We start from the raw sequence: 14,773 nt of genomic DNA, 5'->3' as shown, positions 1-14,773 counted from the left end.
ACAAATTCTAGATAGCTTGACTAGGGCCTCTGTTCTGTCCATAACCAAGATCTTGAATGTTTCAATAAAATCACTCATAATTTTTCTGAACTCTAATGAATCCAATATGTTGAACCCCCAATTCTCAACCCCTTCAGCCCAGGAATTAGTCAAGTGAACCTTCTCTCCATTACCTCCAATGCAAATTTATCCTTCATTAAAGATAACAAAAACGGACTTGAGCTGTGGTCTCACCAGCATTGTTTAGAATTGTATAAAAACTTCCCTTTGCAAGACATGCTAACATCCCTCGACATCCTATTTACTTCAATAACTTCATGCCAATCTTTGTTGTTTCATCCCTTTCTACCACTGAAAGCTGTAGAAAGGGATAATCCTTGTTTTAATAATTTGCTCCTTTTTAATTTTTCTACCAATGTTGATGACCTAATTTTCCCTACACACTTCTTTGCTGGCTGTTTGCTGTGTTCTCACAATTTGCTAATCCGTCTCAGAATCAGATTTATTATCATTGGAATACATTGTAAAATCTGTTGCTTTGCAGCAGCAGTGCAGTACATTAAAATACTATTAAATTACAAAAGTATTAAAGTAGTGCAGAAAGGAGAGGTAGTGTTCATCAATTCATGGACTTTTCAGAAATGGTAGAGGGGAAGTAACAGTTTCTAAAACAATGAGTGTTTGTTTTCAGGATGGCATGTGGATCCTTAATGATGGATGCCAACTTCTTGTTTACTTCAGTTAATTATGGATTCCAGCCCAATAATTGTTCATCTAAAGTTTAAAATACCAGTTGTAGAGCCATACCTTTCTCTCCAAAACCAAATTTAAAATCACGCTCATTGGTATCTAGAAGGAAGCTGGACAAAGTAATATGCAAGGTGGACAGTAGCTGAAGAAATTTAAGTTTCAACATCTGACGAGTTTTTATAGAATAAAGATAAAAACCTCAAGAAAAATAGCATATGGCCACCCAAACTCTAAATATAGAATATAGCAGCTTTCTACCAATAGTTAACATTGTAATAATTTACTTTGCTGATCAGGTTACTCTAAACCAATTACTTATCTCATTCCACCTTAGGCCATGAACTCACCCCCTGATGAGTTATTAACTTCAAACTTTCTGCATAATCAGAGTTGAACTGCACCTGCATGTAACGAGAGCTGGAAAACTCATCTCCTTCTACCTTAGGCCACAAACTTATCAATCACCCCTGCAGTGGACACTTTCTGGAGGTCCAAGATCCATATGCTCCACGACCGCTGGACTGTGTGTAAATATAGAAGATGAAAAATATGTTGAAAAAGAAATGTGCTTGGTGTTCTAAAATTGACTCCTTCTACCTTAGGCCATGAACTTATCAATCACCCCTCGTAATACCTGCATTTTCTGAGGGTCATTAGGACCAAAACATCCAAAGTATTGACAAACATAGGTTACAGTTTAGACATCATTTATTATCTAGAAGGTCCATGTATCTTAATCACATTCATGTGGAATTTAATCATTCTGCACAATTTGAACATATTCAGACTATACATAAGTGATGGTTAACACAAATTTCATTTAAAAATGACTACAGACATGCTTGGCAAGTGCTCTTATGCATCAGCTTTTGCCTGTTTTCTTTCCTCGATCATTCGATGTTTCTGCTTCATTAGACATTTTTTGGAACTAGCATAAGCCCCAAGATCACCATCTAAAAGAAGAAGGGAAACCCATCAGCAAAGAAATGTAATTTAAAAAATTCCATCTACTCAACTATTTATATGCACCTCAAGGGGAAAAAGTGGAAAAGAAACATGGCACATCTAGTTATCTACTGCAAGAAATTCTTCCAATAAATTACCGTAGATGTCGGATTATAAGCCGCTACTTTTTTCCCACATTTTGAACAGCTTTGAACACTGCGGCCTTTACTACGGTGCGGCTAATGCATGGTTTTTTTTCATGCCGCCAAAAACATTTTGCCTCGTAAAAGTAGACCAATAAAATTGATGAGTAGTTCACAGAGGTCCAATGAAATTGTACGATAAATCAAGCGCACTTTCACAATTAAATTATTGTAAATCAGTCATTTGTACTCACCCTCATCAACATGGAAAACACTCAAAGAAAAGCATTGTGCTGCCTTTATGGCAGTTATTTAGTTTATAATATTTTCGCTTAGTAATTCATTTGTTAGTATTTTCTAGTTGAATAAAGTATCTATCTATCTATTTGTTTTCTGTACATCCCGGGATACTATGACATCACATCCGGTTTCGCCGCGTCTTGTGGGAAATACCGGTTTGCGATAAACGGGAAGGTGGGGGGGAGCACATTACCCGAGCGAAAACGCTGCTTTTAAGTTAAAGGCGATCAATAATTTTTCCCGGTAGGCTGCAGTATATATATTTTTTACCAGTCGTTAGGATATTGGAATGTTGTTCAGTAAAAAAGTATACGCAACGTAATTTGTGTGTTACCGATACGTATGTATATTTAAAAGTAGCCGCGTTACTGGCACGGTTCGAAAAAAAGCATTTGCAATATGTATTTGTTTATGTTACCATATGGATTTAATTAAAAGTTAAAAAATCCTCACGTGTAATATCTTTCTGTGTAAATATCTCATATTACAACGTGGGACACCTGCGGCCGAAAATCCGGTGCGGCCTAAAATCCGGTGCGGCTTGTACAAGTACAAAATTGATTTTCTTTCTAAAATTAGAGCCAGCGGCTTTTAATCAGGTGCGCTCCGTAGTGCGAAATCTACGGTATACTTTTCATTTTCAACTTCGATATCTTTTAGTAAAGTGTATGTATGATTTCAAACTAGAAAAGGCTGCTATATAGTGTCATACACCATGGAAACAGACCCTCCAAGCCTAACTCATCCATACCATGCAGGATGTCAATCTAAGCTAGTCCTATTTGCCTGAATTTAGTCTATATATCCCTCTAGACCAGGGCACTCCAATCAATTTTATGCCATGGACTCCTACCATTGACTGAGGGGTCCATAGATCCCAGGTTAGGAACCCCTGCTCTAAACCTTTATTTCTAAAATCCATGCACCTGTCCAAATCTCTAAATAGCTCTAATCATACTTGTCTACAGCTTCCTCCGGTAGCTCATTCCATACACCCACCACCCAATGTGCACAAAAAGTTGTCCTTCACATCCATTTTAAATGTTTTCCTTCTCTCTTCTAGTTTTAGATGCCCCTACTGTGCCTCTCAAGATTTTACTTATCTCTAAGGTATTTATCTCTCTGATTTTATTGCTCCAAAGAAAAATGTCTAGTCATTGCAATCCTGTGCTCAATATAATGACCAATAAAGGCCTTTTTTCACTTCCTTTCCAGTCCTTATGATGGGTCTTGGCCAGAAGCATTGACTATTTAATCATTTTCATAGATGACCCTGACCTATTGAGTTCCTCCAGCATTTTGTGTGTTTGCCTTCTTCACTAATCTTCTTGTGGCACCACTTTCAGGAAACTATGTATCTATACCCTAGGTCTACCTATTCTACAACACTCTCTGGGGGACTAGCATTTACTGTGCAAGTCCCACTCTAGTGGGACTTCCAAAATGCAACATTTCAATTTGTCCAAGTTAAACTCCATCTGTTATTCCTTACCCTATTTCTCTAGTTCATTTAAATCCTTTTGTAATATTGAAACCTCCTGTACTGTCCACTACACCACTGCAAACCTAGTTACAATATATTGAAAAAAATTACTCCATGTGAGCAAGTTCAAGTACATATTTCAGCAGGGTATACCAATTTGGATGCTCAGAAAGACTTTGCTACACAAGATTCAATACTATTTTATACAACTGGTCTAACACTCTCAGTTCCAACAAAAGATATGATGTTTAATTGGAGCTTTCTCAAAAATATTAATATAGATCTATAAAAGGGCATTAAGATAAATGACCTAGAGCTAATGGAAAGAATTTGTGTTGCAAGCCAATATCCAGGTGCAATGATAATCAGCTAGAATAGCAAATAGTACACTAGCTTTTAAGAAAATTTGAGAAGGGGAATTAACATACTGTAATTGTACAGGCCAGTGGTGACACCACACCAGGAGTATGCAATTAAAGTCATAATCATCAACATAGGAAGGATTTTTAAAGAAAATCAGAGGAGCAAGCAGGAGGTCAGAATTAGCAAAGCCAAATCTCAAACAATTACTTTACAGAGATGTTCGATGTATCAAGTGTCAAGGACTAAACTAATTCAGACAAAGGAGGCTAGAAAAATGTGAAGCGAAGTCACAAGAGTAACAGTTAAAAAAATTAAAATACTACAAAGCAGGTTGAGCAGCATCAATGGAAAGAAAGTGAGAAATCAAACTTCAAATAAGGATATCAGAGTTAGGGGAAGAAATAAGTAATTTGGTCCTTTGAATTTCTTTACCTCCATCGACATAATGACCAATCCTCTACCTCAATACCACTCTCCTGCACTATCGCTATACACCTCGACTCCCATAATATTCAGAAATCTATAAACACAATGATAAAGTCTCTGCAACACCACACCCACCCCCCCCCCCCCACCACCATAGGGAATTCCACAGATTCATTATCCTTTGGTTGAAGGTATTTCTCATCTCCATTTACACTGCTCAAACTGGTCTGAAACCATGACCCTGTGGCGACCCACTTTCTGCGCAGGCGAACCGGCTCACAAATAGCCAGCGCGCGGGGGGAGACTTTGGTAATGCACCTCTGACGTCATTTCCGCCCGGAGAGGGCAGGCGCTAGGGATTAAAAGCCAGCGCCGTGAAGTTTGAATAAACTAGTCTCGAAACGACTTATCGACTGCGCGTCGTTATTTCAGTGCTGTGTGTAGCACATCGCTACATTGGTGACCCCGACGGTCCAGACGGGATTTGGACCAAAGATGACCGACTCTTCATCTGTTCACACAGTTTCACTAAAACTGCCGACTTTCTGGACGCTGTGACCACGCGTGTGGTTTAGCCAAGCAGAAGCCCAGTTCCAGATTCGGCAGATATCATCTGATTCCACGTGTTACTACCACGTGGTGAGTGCCCTTGACCAGGAGACGGCTGCCCAGGTTGCAGATTTCATACAGTCACCCCCGGAAGAAGGCAAATATGAAGCATTCAAAGTGCTGCTCATTGAGACCTTTGGCCTCTCATGGTGTGAGCGGGGTGCCCGCCTGCTTCACCTGGACGGTTTGGGAGACAGGCTGCTGTCAGCATTGATGAACGAGATGCTGGCCCTGGCTGATGGACACAAGCCCTGCCTCATGTTCGAGCAAGTGTTCCTAGAGCAACTGCCCGAGGACATACATCTGCTGCTGGCTGACGCAGATTTCAGCGACCCCCAGAAGGTGGCGGCCCGGGCAGACATGCTGTGGCAAGCCAAGAGGGAGAGTGTGGCGTCCGTCGGTCAGATTACCAGGCCACGCTCCCAGCAGCAGACCAGACCAGGCCTGGCAGGGGGGCGCACACAACACAGAGGCAGGAGTGAGGAGGCCAGTGAACAGTGGTGTTTCTACCACCAGCGGTGGGGCACAGAAGCCCGCCGTTGTCGCACGCCCTGCAAGGGCCAGGGCCAGCTGCCACTAATGACTATGGTGGCTGGCCACCAGGACAGCCTCTTGTACGTCTGGGACAAACAGTCGGGACGCTGCTTCTTGGTTGACACCGGAGTGGATATCAGCATCCTGCCCGAGGGGGTACGACACCCGCAACGGGAAACCAGGACCCACCCTGAGGCCGCAAACGGCAGCACGATACGGACCTACGGCACCCGCACAGTGCAGCTGCAGTTCGGCGCTAGCCGGTTCACGTGGGACTTCACACTGGCTGCGGTGGCCCAACCACTCCTGGGGGTGGACTTCTTGTGAGCTCACAGCCTGCTGGTCGACTTGCAAGGGAAAAGACTGGTACATGCCAAGACTTTCCAGACGTTCTCCCTGGGTGAAGCCAAGTTGCCGGCCCTACACCTGGACTCCATCACGCTGTCGGACAACAAATTCACCAGAATCCTGGCGGACTTTCCATCGATTCTGGCACCGCAGTTCACGGCAGCCATGCCCAGAGACGGGGTGCAGCACCACACCCCGACCCAGGGACCACCCCTCCACACCCGCGCACAAAGACTCCCCCCGGAAAAGCTCCGCCTGGCGAAGGAGGAGTTCAAGAGGATGGAGGAATTGGGGATCGTACGGAGGTCCGATAGCCCATGGGCCTCCTCCCTGCACATGGTGCCCAAAGCAGCCGGGGTTTGGAGACCATGCGGCAACTACCGCAGACTGAACTAGGCTACAACTCCAGACTGCTATCCCGTGCTGCACATACAGGACTTTGCAGCAAACCTGCACGGGGCAAGAATCTTTTCCAAAGTAGACCTCGTCCGGGGATACCATCAAATTCTGGTGCACCCTGAAGACATCCCCAAAACAGCATTCATCACCTCGTTCAGCCTGAAGAATGCCACACAGACGTTCCAGTGGCTAATGGATGCGGTGGGACGCAACCTGGACTTTGCGTTCATCTATTTGGACGACATCCTTATAGCCAGCAGTAGTTGTCAGGAGCATCTGTCCCACCTCCGCCAGCTCTACTCCCGCCTGAGTGATTTCGTCCTCACGATCAACCCAGCCAAATGCCAGTTCGGTCTCGATGCCATCGACTTCCTGGGCCACAGGATTACTAAAGACGGGCCAACACCTCTGCAAGGTAGATGCGATCCGCCACTTTGCCCGGCCCAACACAGTCAAAGGCCTGCAGGAGTTCGTTGGTATGGTGAACTTCTACCACCGTTTCCTCCCCTCAGCAGCCCATATCATGCGCCCTTTGTACACCCTGATGTCGGGTAAAGGCAAGGACATTACTTGGGATGAGGAGGCCACGGCTGCTTTCGTTAAAGCCAAGGAAGCCTTGGCAGATGCCGCAATGCTGGTGCACCCCAGAACGGACGTTCCGACCGCCCTCATGGTGGACGCATCTGACACAGCAGTCGATGTGGTGCTGGAGCAGTTCATCGAGGGGCGCTGGCAACCCCTGGCATTCTTCAGCAAGCACCTACGACCACCCAAACTCAAGTACAGTGCTTTCGACCGGGAGCTGTTGGCACTGTATCTGGCAATCCGGCATTTCAGGTACTTCTTAGAAGGCAGGCCGTTCACCACGTTCACGGACCACAAACGGTTGACCTTCGCGTTCACGAAGGTGTCCGATCCCTGGTCGGCTCGCCAGCAGTGACATCTGTCCTACATCTCCGAGTACACGACGGACATCCAGCATGTCTCGGGAAAGGACAACATCATGGTGGATGCACTCTCCAGACCAGCTGTCCAGGCCTTGTGGACTATGCAGCACTAGCAGAGGCGCAGCAGGCAGACGACGAGATGCCCAGCTACAGGACCGCAATCTCGGGTTTGCAGCTGCAAGACTTTCTTGTAGGCCCAGGTGAGAGGACCCTCTTGTGTGACGTGGCTACCGGTCAACCTCGCCCCATCGTCCCGGCAGTCTGGAGGCAGCGAGTTTTCGACTCCATGCACGGTTTGGCGCACCCATCTATCAGGGAAACCGTTCGGGTGGTCTCCAGCAAGTTTGCGTGGCACGGACTTTGCAAACAGGTCAGTGAATGGGCCAAAATGTGCGCGCAGTGCCAAACAGCCAAGGTGCAGCGGCACACTAAAGCCCCGCCGCAGCAGTTCGAACCCACCCACCGGAGGTTCGACCACATTCATGTGGATATCGTGGGCCCCCTACCAGCGTCCCAAGGAGCACGGTACCTCCTAACTATCGTAAACCAGTTCACCAGGTGGCCAGAGCCGGTCCCGCTCACCAACACATCTGCCGATTCCTGCGCCCGAGCACTGATTGCAACCTGGGTAGCACGCTTCGGGGTACTGGCCCACATTATCTCCGACAGAGGCGCCCAGTTCACCTCCAGCCTGTGGTCAGCTGTGGCCAGCCTGCTGGGAACGCAGCTACATCATACAACTGCCTACCACCCACAGTCAAATGGACTAGTGGAACGCTTCCACCGTCACTTGAAGTCGGCTCTCATGGCCCACCTGAGAGGACCTAACTGGGGAGCTTCCCTGGGTCCAGCTTGGAATTCGCACAGCGCCCAAAGAGGATCTGCACGCCTCATTGGCCAAGTTGGTGTACGGCACACTGTACACTACAGCGGCCATACGAGGGGCCGTTCAAGGTGATCAACAACAATGGGTCCACGTACGTTCTGGACATTGGGGGGAAAGAGGAGGTTTTCACGGTGGACCAACTCAAACCAGCCCATGTGGACTTGGTGCAGCCGGTCGCGGTTTAGGCACCGCGGTGCAGAGGCAGACCTCCCAAACAGAGGCTGATCCAGACTGTGGACATTGGGGGGTGTATCACCGGTTCTGGGGGGGGTTATGTGGCGACCCACTTCCTGCACAGGCGAACCGGCTCACAAATAGCCAGCGCGCAGGGAGAGACTTTGCTGATGCACCTCCGACATCATTTCCGCCCGGAGGGGGCGGGCGCTAGGGATTAAATGCCAGCGCCGCCAAGCTTGAATAAACTAGTCTCGAAACGACTTACCGACTGCGTGTCGTTATTTCAGCGCTGTGTGTAGCACATCACTACAACCCAATTCTAAACTCCTCATACCAAGAGAAACATCCTCTCTGCATCAGCCATGCCAAACCCTGTCTGATTTTTGTAAGCTTCAAAAAGCTCTTCTCCCAGTCTAAATTAGAGAATACAGGCTCTATACACACTGACTCCTCATGCAGCAAACCCTTTAGATGCTAAACTGGTTCCCAGGCTCTTTGCTGTAATCACTCTAAAGCAGATATATCTTTTTTTTAAATGTAAAGAGACCAAATCTATACACAATACTCCAGGTACATTCTCACCAATGGCCTATATAATTATAGAATTCCTTTTTATTCCTACTCAAAATCTCTTGCAATAAAAGCTAACATACTGTTGACCCTCTTAACTAATTGTTGCACCTGTAAGTTAGCTTTCAATTATTTACAAGGACATCCCTTTGAAAATGAACAATTCGTAGCATACTGCGATTTTAAAATATTATGCTTTGTTCTCTGCACCAAAAATGAATCTTCATATTTTTCCACATTATGTTCTCATTCACTCAGCTCGTCTTCCTCCTCTTTAAGCCTTTTTACATTCTCCTCATTGTTAACAATCCCGCCAAATTTGTTACCATCAGGAAATTGGGCATATGACACACGAGTCTCTCCTGCAAATCACTGTTACAAGCACTAATTCTGCAGTATCTCAACTACTTGCCATTCTGGAAAAACCTGTTTATTCCCAATCTTTGCTTCTGTCTAGTAACCGGTTTATAATCCATGCCCCAATTCAATGCATTAATCAGACTAAGTGGTACTCTATCAAAAGTCTTTTGAAAATATGAATACAACATTCTCAGCTTTGAGTTAATTTATTCTACCAGAAATACTCTCAAATTACTTCCAAGATTAGTTGAGGACATTTCATCATAATTTATATATGGAAAGAGAATTCTTACACCAAGAATTATTATACAAAGGCATTGGTCAGATTGAACTTGATAAGCAATTTTGGGTTCCTTACCTAAGGAATGATATGTCGGCATTGGAGAGCGTCCAGAGGAGGGTCACGAGAAAGATCCCAGGAATTAAATGGTTATTGTATGAGGAGTGTTTTATGGCTCTAAACCTGAACTCACTGCAGTTTAGAAGAATGGGGGGGGGGGGGGGGGAGAATCTAACTGAAACCAATCAAATATTGAAAGACCTAGTAAGAGGGGACATGGAGAGGATGTTTCCCATAGTGGGAAGTCTACAACCAGAGGGCACAGCCTCTGAATAGAAAGTCATCCTTTTAGAACTAATATGAGGAGGAATTTCTTTAGCCAGAGGGTGGTGAATCTGTAGAATTCATTGGCACAGACAGATGTGGAGGCCAAGTGACAGGGTATATTTAAAGTGGACTAATAGGTTCATTAGTAAGGGTGTCAAAGATTACAGGGAGAAGTAGGAGAATGGGGTTGAGAGGGATAATAAGTCAGCCATGATGGAACAGCAGAAGAGACTTAATGGGACAAATGCCTTAACTCTGTTGCTATGTCTTATAGTCTTCTTGCCAGATCAGAGCAAACATTCAGATGAAGCGTGACAAAGTTGAAACATCGCCTTTTTCTTCATTTCACAGATACTGCCTGGCTTGCTCAGTTTTCCCAGTATTTTCTTTTCTTATTTAATTTTTAAAAATATTTTCAGAGACAATCTTGATAGCCAACCCTAACAGCTGAACAGAACTGCATGGGTAAGGAGTTGGACATTAGGCTTCAATGAGCAAGTTTATGAACCTTGACTGGAATATGGGAGGACAGGTGAATAATTTGTGTCTTGAGGATGTTCTGTACCTCATGCTACCTGATGCCACTGCAAGTAGGATTTTCATTGCACTTGTGCATAAATATTATGCATCTGACAAACATTATTTTGGAAGAAAGGGCTGAAATGGAAATTTCAGCAAATGAGCTGAGCCAAAGATGAAACTGGAATTTTCATTCAAATAACTACGCTGTAAGAGTTACTTACATCTTGACTCGTAGCCTTTAGCTGCTTCCTTGAACTGCTCCAGTTCTTTGGCGCAGTTCTGTACGTAGCTGTTACCTTCCCGTTGCTGGCAGGCCCTCAGACGCTCCTGGAGAATTTTAATAATTTCTTGATCGACTTTGCTGAAGTAAAAGGTGCAGGTTTATTTAAAACAAGGAACAGTTTTACTTGATTTTAGAAGATTTACTGGTTTGGTATGTTCTACATGGTTTAGCCATCACTCAATATTTGATTTCCAAGAAGTCGATCCATGGCTTAACCCTAGACTCAGTTACTTGTTTGCTTTGACTTTCAATGAACTAAGTACATTAAATATAGAACAAAAATCACACATAACCCAACCTATAAAAGACAGCAATGAAGAAGAACTGAAACCAGCAATAGGCCTGACCTTTATAAGGCATGATAGATTTCCCCCTTTGTTGGAGAACATGTATATTCTCTGAAACCCAAATCCTCTAGCTGAATAGATGCTGCTCAGGGAGAGCACAGATTTGGTCCAAAATAATGAGGGCTGAGAAAAGGACTAAAAAAAAACACAACAAAACTGTTGAAGTTTAATACAAATTTAATAAGCTTTTTCTATTTTTCAACTCTCCTTTTTCTACATTAAACAGTACTGCTCATTTTCAGGATTTGTGTAACTGTATCCTGGTGTCATTTTACTACTTTGCTCCAATCGGTACCTTAACCAAGTCAAGAAAGACAGAGGGTACAAGTTATTAATAAAATGAAACAAAGACAAAACCAAGGGAGGAATGCACAGGAGAATCAGATCTCATGTAAACTGTTGGGAAAAAAAAGTCACTAATATTCCTTTTGAAGTGGCTTTCTTGAAAATTACTGGCACTACATTAATTACAGAGATTATGAGTATCTACCTAGATAAAATGCTTGTAATTTTGCTAGTGTCCAGTTTCCTTTCCTCTCTGCTGGGCTTCAAAAGATTGGCTACCCCATGCCAGAAGAATGAAGGAAATAGTTCAGGGAAACACTTTCTAGTTCCTGGTGTACTTTGATATGCGAGTAGGAAACCAACCTGAATAACTTTACTGAAATCATCATTTGTCTCCTTTCTACAAGAACAACCATGTTTGTCTCACCAGCAAAACAGTACTTTCAAAACTAAAAATTAAAATTAAAAAGTAGGAACGTACTAATCCCTTCTCCACTGCATCTCTGCCTCATAATAGCACAGGTAATCACCCAGCTGACAGTCTGTCAAATCCGGCACTCGTCTGAAATTCTGATGGTAGTAGTAAAATTTATTCTTTTGTTGTTGCCGTTCCACCCATTCTGCAAAAATAAAAACACCACATTCAGTTTTTTAAAGCAAGTCCATATTCAAAATTTCTCAAGGAAACATTTTTTTTCTTAATCAATGGATTTGCAGTTGATTTTGGTATTTACCAGAATACATGGGGACAAAACAGTTAACAGTTTAGGTGACTGTTTCCATATGAATCTTTGGTTGAACTTCAACCATTACTATGAAGTGTCAGACAAGCTGTTTAGATGAGTCAAGTTTGGTGTCACAAACTCTAAGCAGTACTGCTCATGTTGAAAAGAAAGATATAACCTGAATGCAGAAATGTTCAACCTGCAACTACACAATGCTTACCATTAATAATGGAAGGACAGCAACCGCCTCCTTTGTAGAAAGGATTTCAAATGCTGGAATATTTGATACAAACAAGGAATGTATTTGATTCAAGCCAGGTGAGATACAGTTGTTCAGTCCATTATCAAAGTGGGATGGATAATAATATTTCCTAAGCACACAGTTGAGAGAAATGGCATAAAGAATTACAGGAGCAAGTGATATGGCTCCTGAGACTGCTTTATCAATCAATTCTACCTCATTCAATATTTAAATCAAATAGTCAAAACCACCAATTAAAGGAGTTTGTTTTCTCAGTTCTAAGTGGCTCAAAGGTCATCAGAAATGCAGCAAAATAATAAACCAAAAGACTATCTATTTTATGGATTATAGACAAACTTGCAGTCTCCCTGCATGCAGCAAAACTTAAGACAAAAGTTGTAGGCATGGACTGAGAAGTAGCAAAAGCCCAGAAGTGCCAGACCAGAACTATTTCCAACAAGGTAAAGTGACACTGCAGTTAAAAGGTCACTTATGATCTTAAGTGGCACAGCAGGAACAAGGGGATGAAGAGTCCTCTCCAGCATCTATATTCTTATATTCACATAACCTTTACAATCTAAGGGATTACTATTGTTAACTCCACTATTAGCAACATCATGGAGGTCACTCTTGCCCAGAAGCTCCACTGGGCCAGTTCCACAAATACTGTAACTACAAAAGCAAGTTAAAACTTTAGTTGGAGCTTGCTTCCATCATTTCCTCAACCACCCTCAGCCTTTTCACCATCTTCAATGCACACGTCAGAAGCTTAATGGGATGCTCTTCATGTGCCTGGATGAATACAGTTCCAAAATGTCAAGATGCCCCATATTATCAGGACCACTACCATGATTGTGCACTTTACCCCTCCGACAGTTCATTGTGAACCAATTTCAAAATGCACTGCAGTCACTCACCACGACACTTCCAAATCTCTCCCAATCCAAACTTCTACTGCAAAGGAAAAGAGCAGCATCCCACCATAAGTTGCACACCATTCCTCCCAGACTTGGAATTACTGTCAATAGGTCTAATTGCTCAAATCACTGCACAACTACTTGCATTAGGGTTAGGGTAAGCCTAGCCTAGCCCTACCAAGTGGTTTGAGAAGATAACTCATCACCACCTTTTCACAGGTAATTAGCATCAGGCAATGGCAGCATTCCAAAGAAGCATTCTTGGAAAACAGTTCAACACATTTCCTTGGTTCTGGGGCCCCCTCCGTTGCGCCCATCATCAGACCTGGGGGGGGGGGGGGTGGAGGTGGAAATGAGACATATAAAAAAAAACACAACCGACACATACAAAATACTGGAAGAACAGAGCAGATCAGACAGCATATATGGTGGAAAATGAAGAGCGGATGTCTCCTCAACACTGGTTTAAAAAAAGAGGGCAGAAGACATAATAAAAAGGTAGGGGGCGGAACACAAACTGACAAGTGAATAGAAAGTAAACTGCAGTCCACATCCAGAAAGCCCAAGTGTCAAACCTGAAAGGAATCAGATGTTGACTTTTTAAAAATGTAACATTGTTCTGATTCTCACGGGACAAAATAAGCTTACATTAAATTTTTGAAATTTACAATAGAAACTGAAATCACCAGCATCTGTTGCACAAGGTATTTACAATGTGACAAGAAAGTACGGATTAACCCCCTTTCATTATAAATTAAATTGCTGGAATTCTAATGAACAACCGTAAAACTGAAAAGTTAACTGTTTTTTCTTCCTCTCTCCCAGACGCTGTTTGAGTCTTTCCAACGTTTTCTGCTTGAAGAGACATCCAGCATCTGCTTTAGAACTGAAGGTGCGTGTGCTTCAGGTGCTAACACTCGTTGTGCCATTGCAAACACTTCTGCTCAGTGAAGGGCATCCCCGGCCCAGGGCAGGAGAAGTCGGCCTCATCCACATTCAACCCTCACTCACCCCTGAAGGTTGTAACCGGTAAATCCACCGTATAGTAAAAAAGCTTGCTAGCAATAAATGCAGGATTGGGCAGGGCGGTCTGCTTGTCCACCACCGGAGTCCGGCTGGGAGGCTGTTCGTAAACGTCCTTGTCCCAATCTTCAGGCATTGCTGCTACCTTGGTAAAGGAACCAGGACCAGACCGCGCAGGCGCACTTACACACGCGTAAGGAGCGCCGCTCATGCGAAATGACGCACTACGTAATGCCGTTCACGCCCCGGAGACACACACAACATGGCGCCACTTGTACCCCAAAGACACACACAACATGGCGCCACTTGTGCCCAAAGACACGCACAAGGTGAAGGTAAAGCCAACTTTTCTGTGCATATTCCACGCGATGATTACTGTATATGTTACGCCCTTTTAAAGGATTTTATGTATCTTTCTTCACAGATGTAGTCTGAATTGTTGAGTGTTTCCACAATTTATATCTTCATTACATCTCTAGTAAATATAACTCGATTCCTTCTGTTTTAATACACAGGCCAACATTGAAGCCATCATCAGATTTCCTGAAATAATTATAGCCCCATATTAAAAAATCTTAATCTG

The 14,773-nt window shown here is 43.7% G+C and overlaps 1 protein-coding gene across 1 annotated transcript; it reads right to left on the bottom strand.

Moving 5' to 3' along the window:
* Positions 1–1,440: 1,440 nt before the first annotated feature.
* ndufb10 (NADH:ubiquinone oxidoreductase subunit B10) lies at positions 1,441–14,380 on the bottom strand. Its single transcript, XM_073060727.1, has 4 exons — positions 14,179–14,380; positions 11,766–11,904; positions 10,591–10,730; positions 1,441–1,703 (listed from the first exon to the last, which is right to left on the bottom strand). Exons 1-4 carry the CDS (start codon positions 14,324–14,326, stop codon positions 1,606–1,608), a joined length of 525 nt encoding a protein of 174 aa, XP_072916828.1. The 5' UTR covers positions 14,327–14,380; the 3' UTR covers positions 1,441–1,605.
* Between the last annotated feature and the right edge of the window lie 393 nt (positions 14,381–14,773).

This window comes from Hemitrygon akajei, chromosome 11 (assembly GCF_048418815.1).
Source record: "Hemitrygon akajei chromosome 11, sHemAka1.3, whole genome shotgun sequence".
NCBI lineage: Eukaryota > Metazoa > Chordata > Chondrichthyes > Myliobatiformes > Dasyatidae > Hemitrygon > Hemitrygon akajei.
The sequence above is the reverse complement of the archived record's forward strand: the minus strand, read 5'-3'. Positions and strand labels throughout refer to the sequence as shown.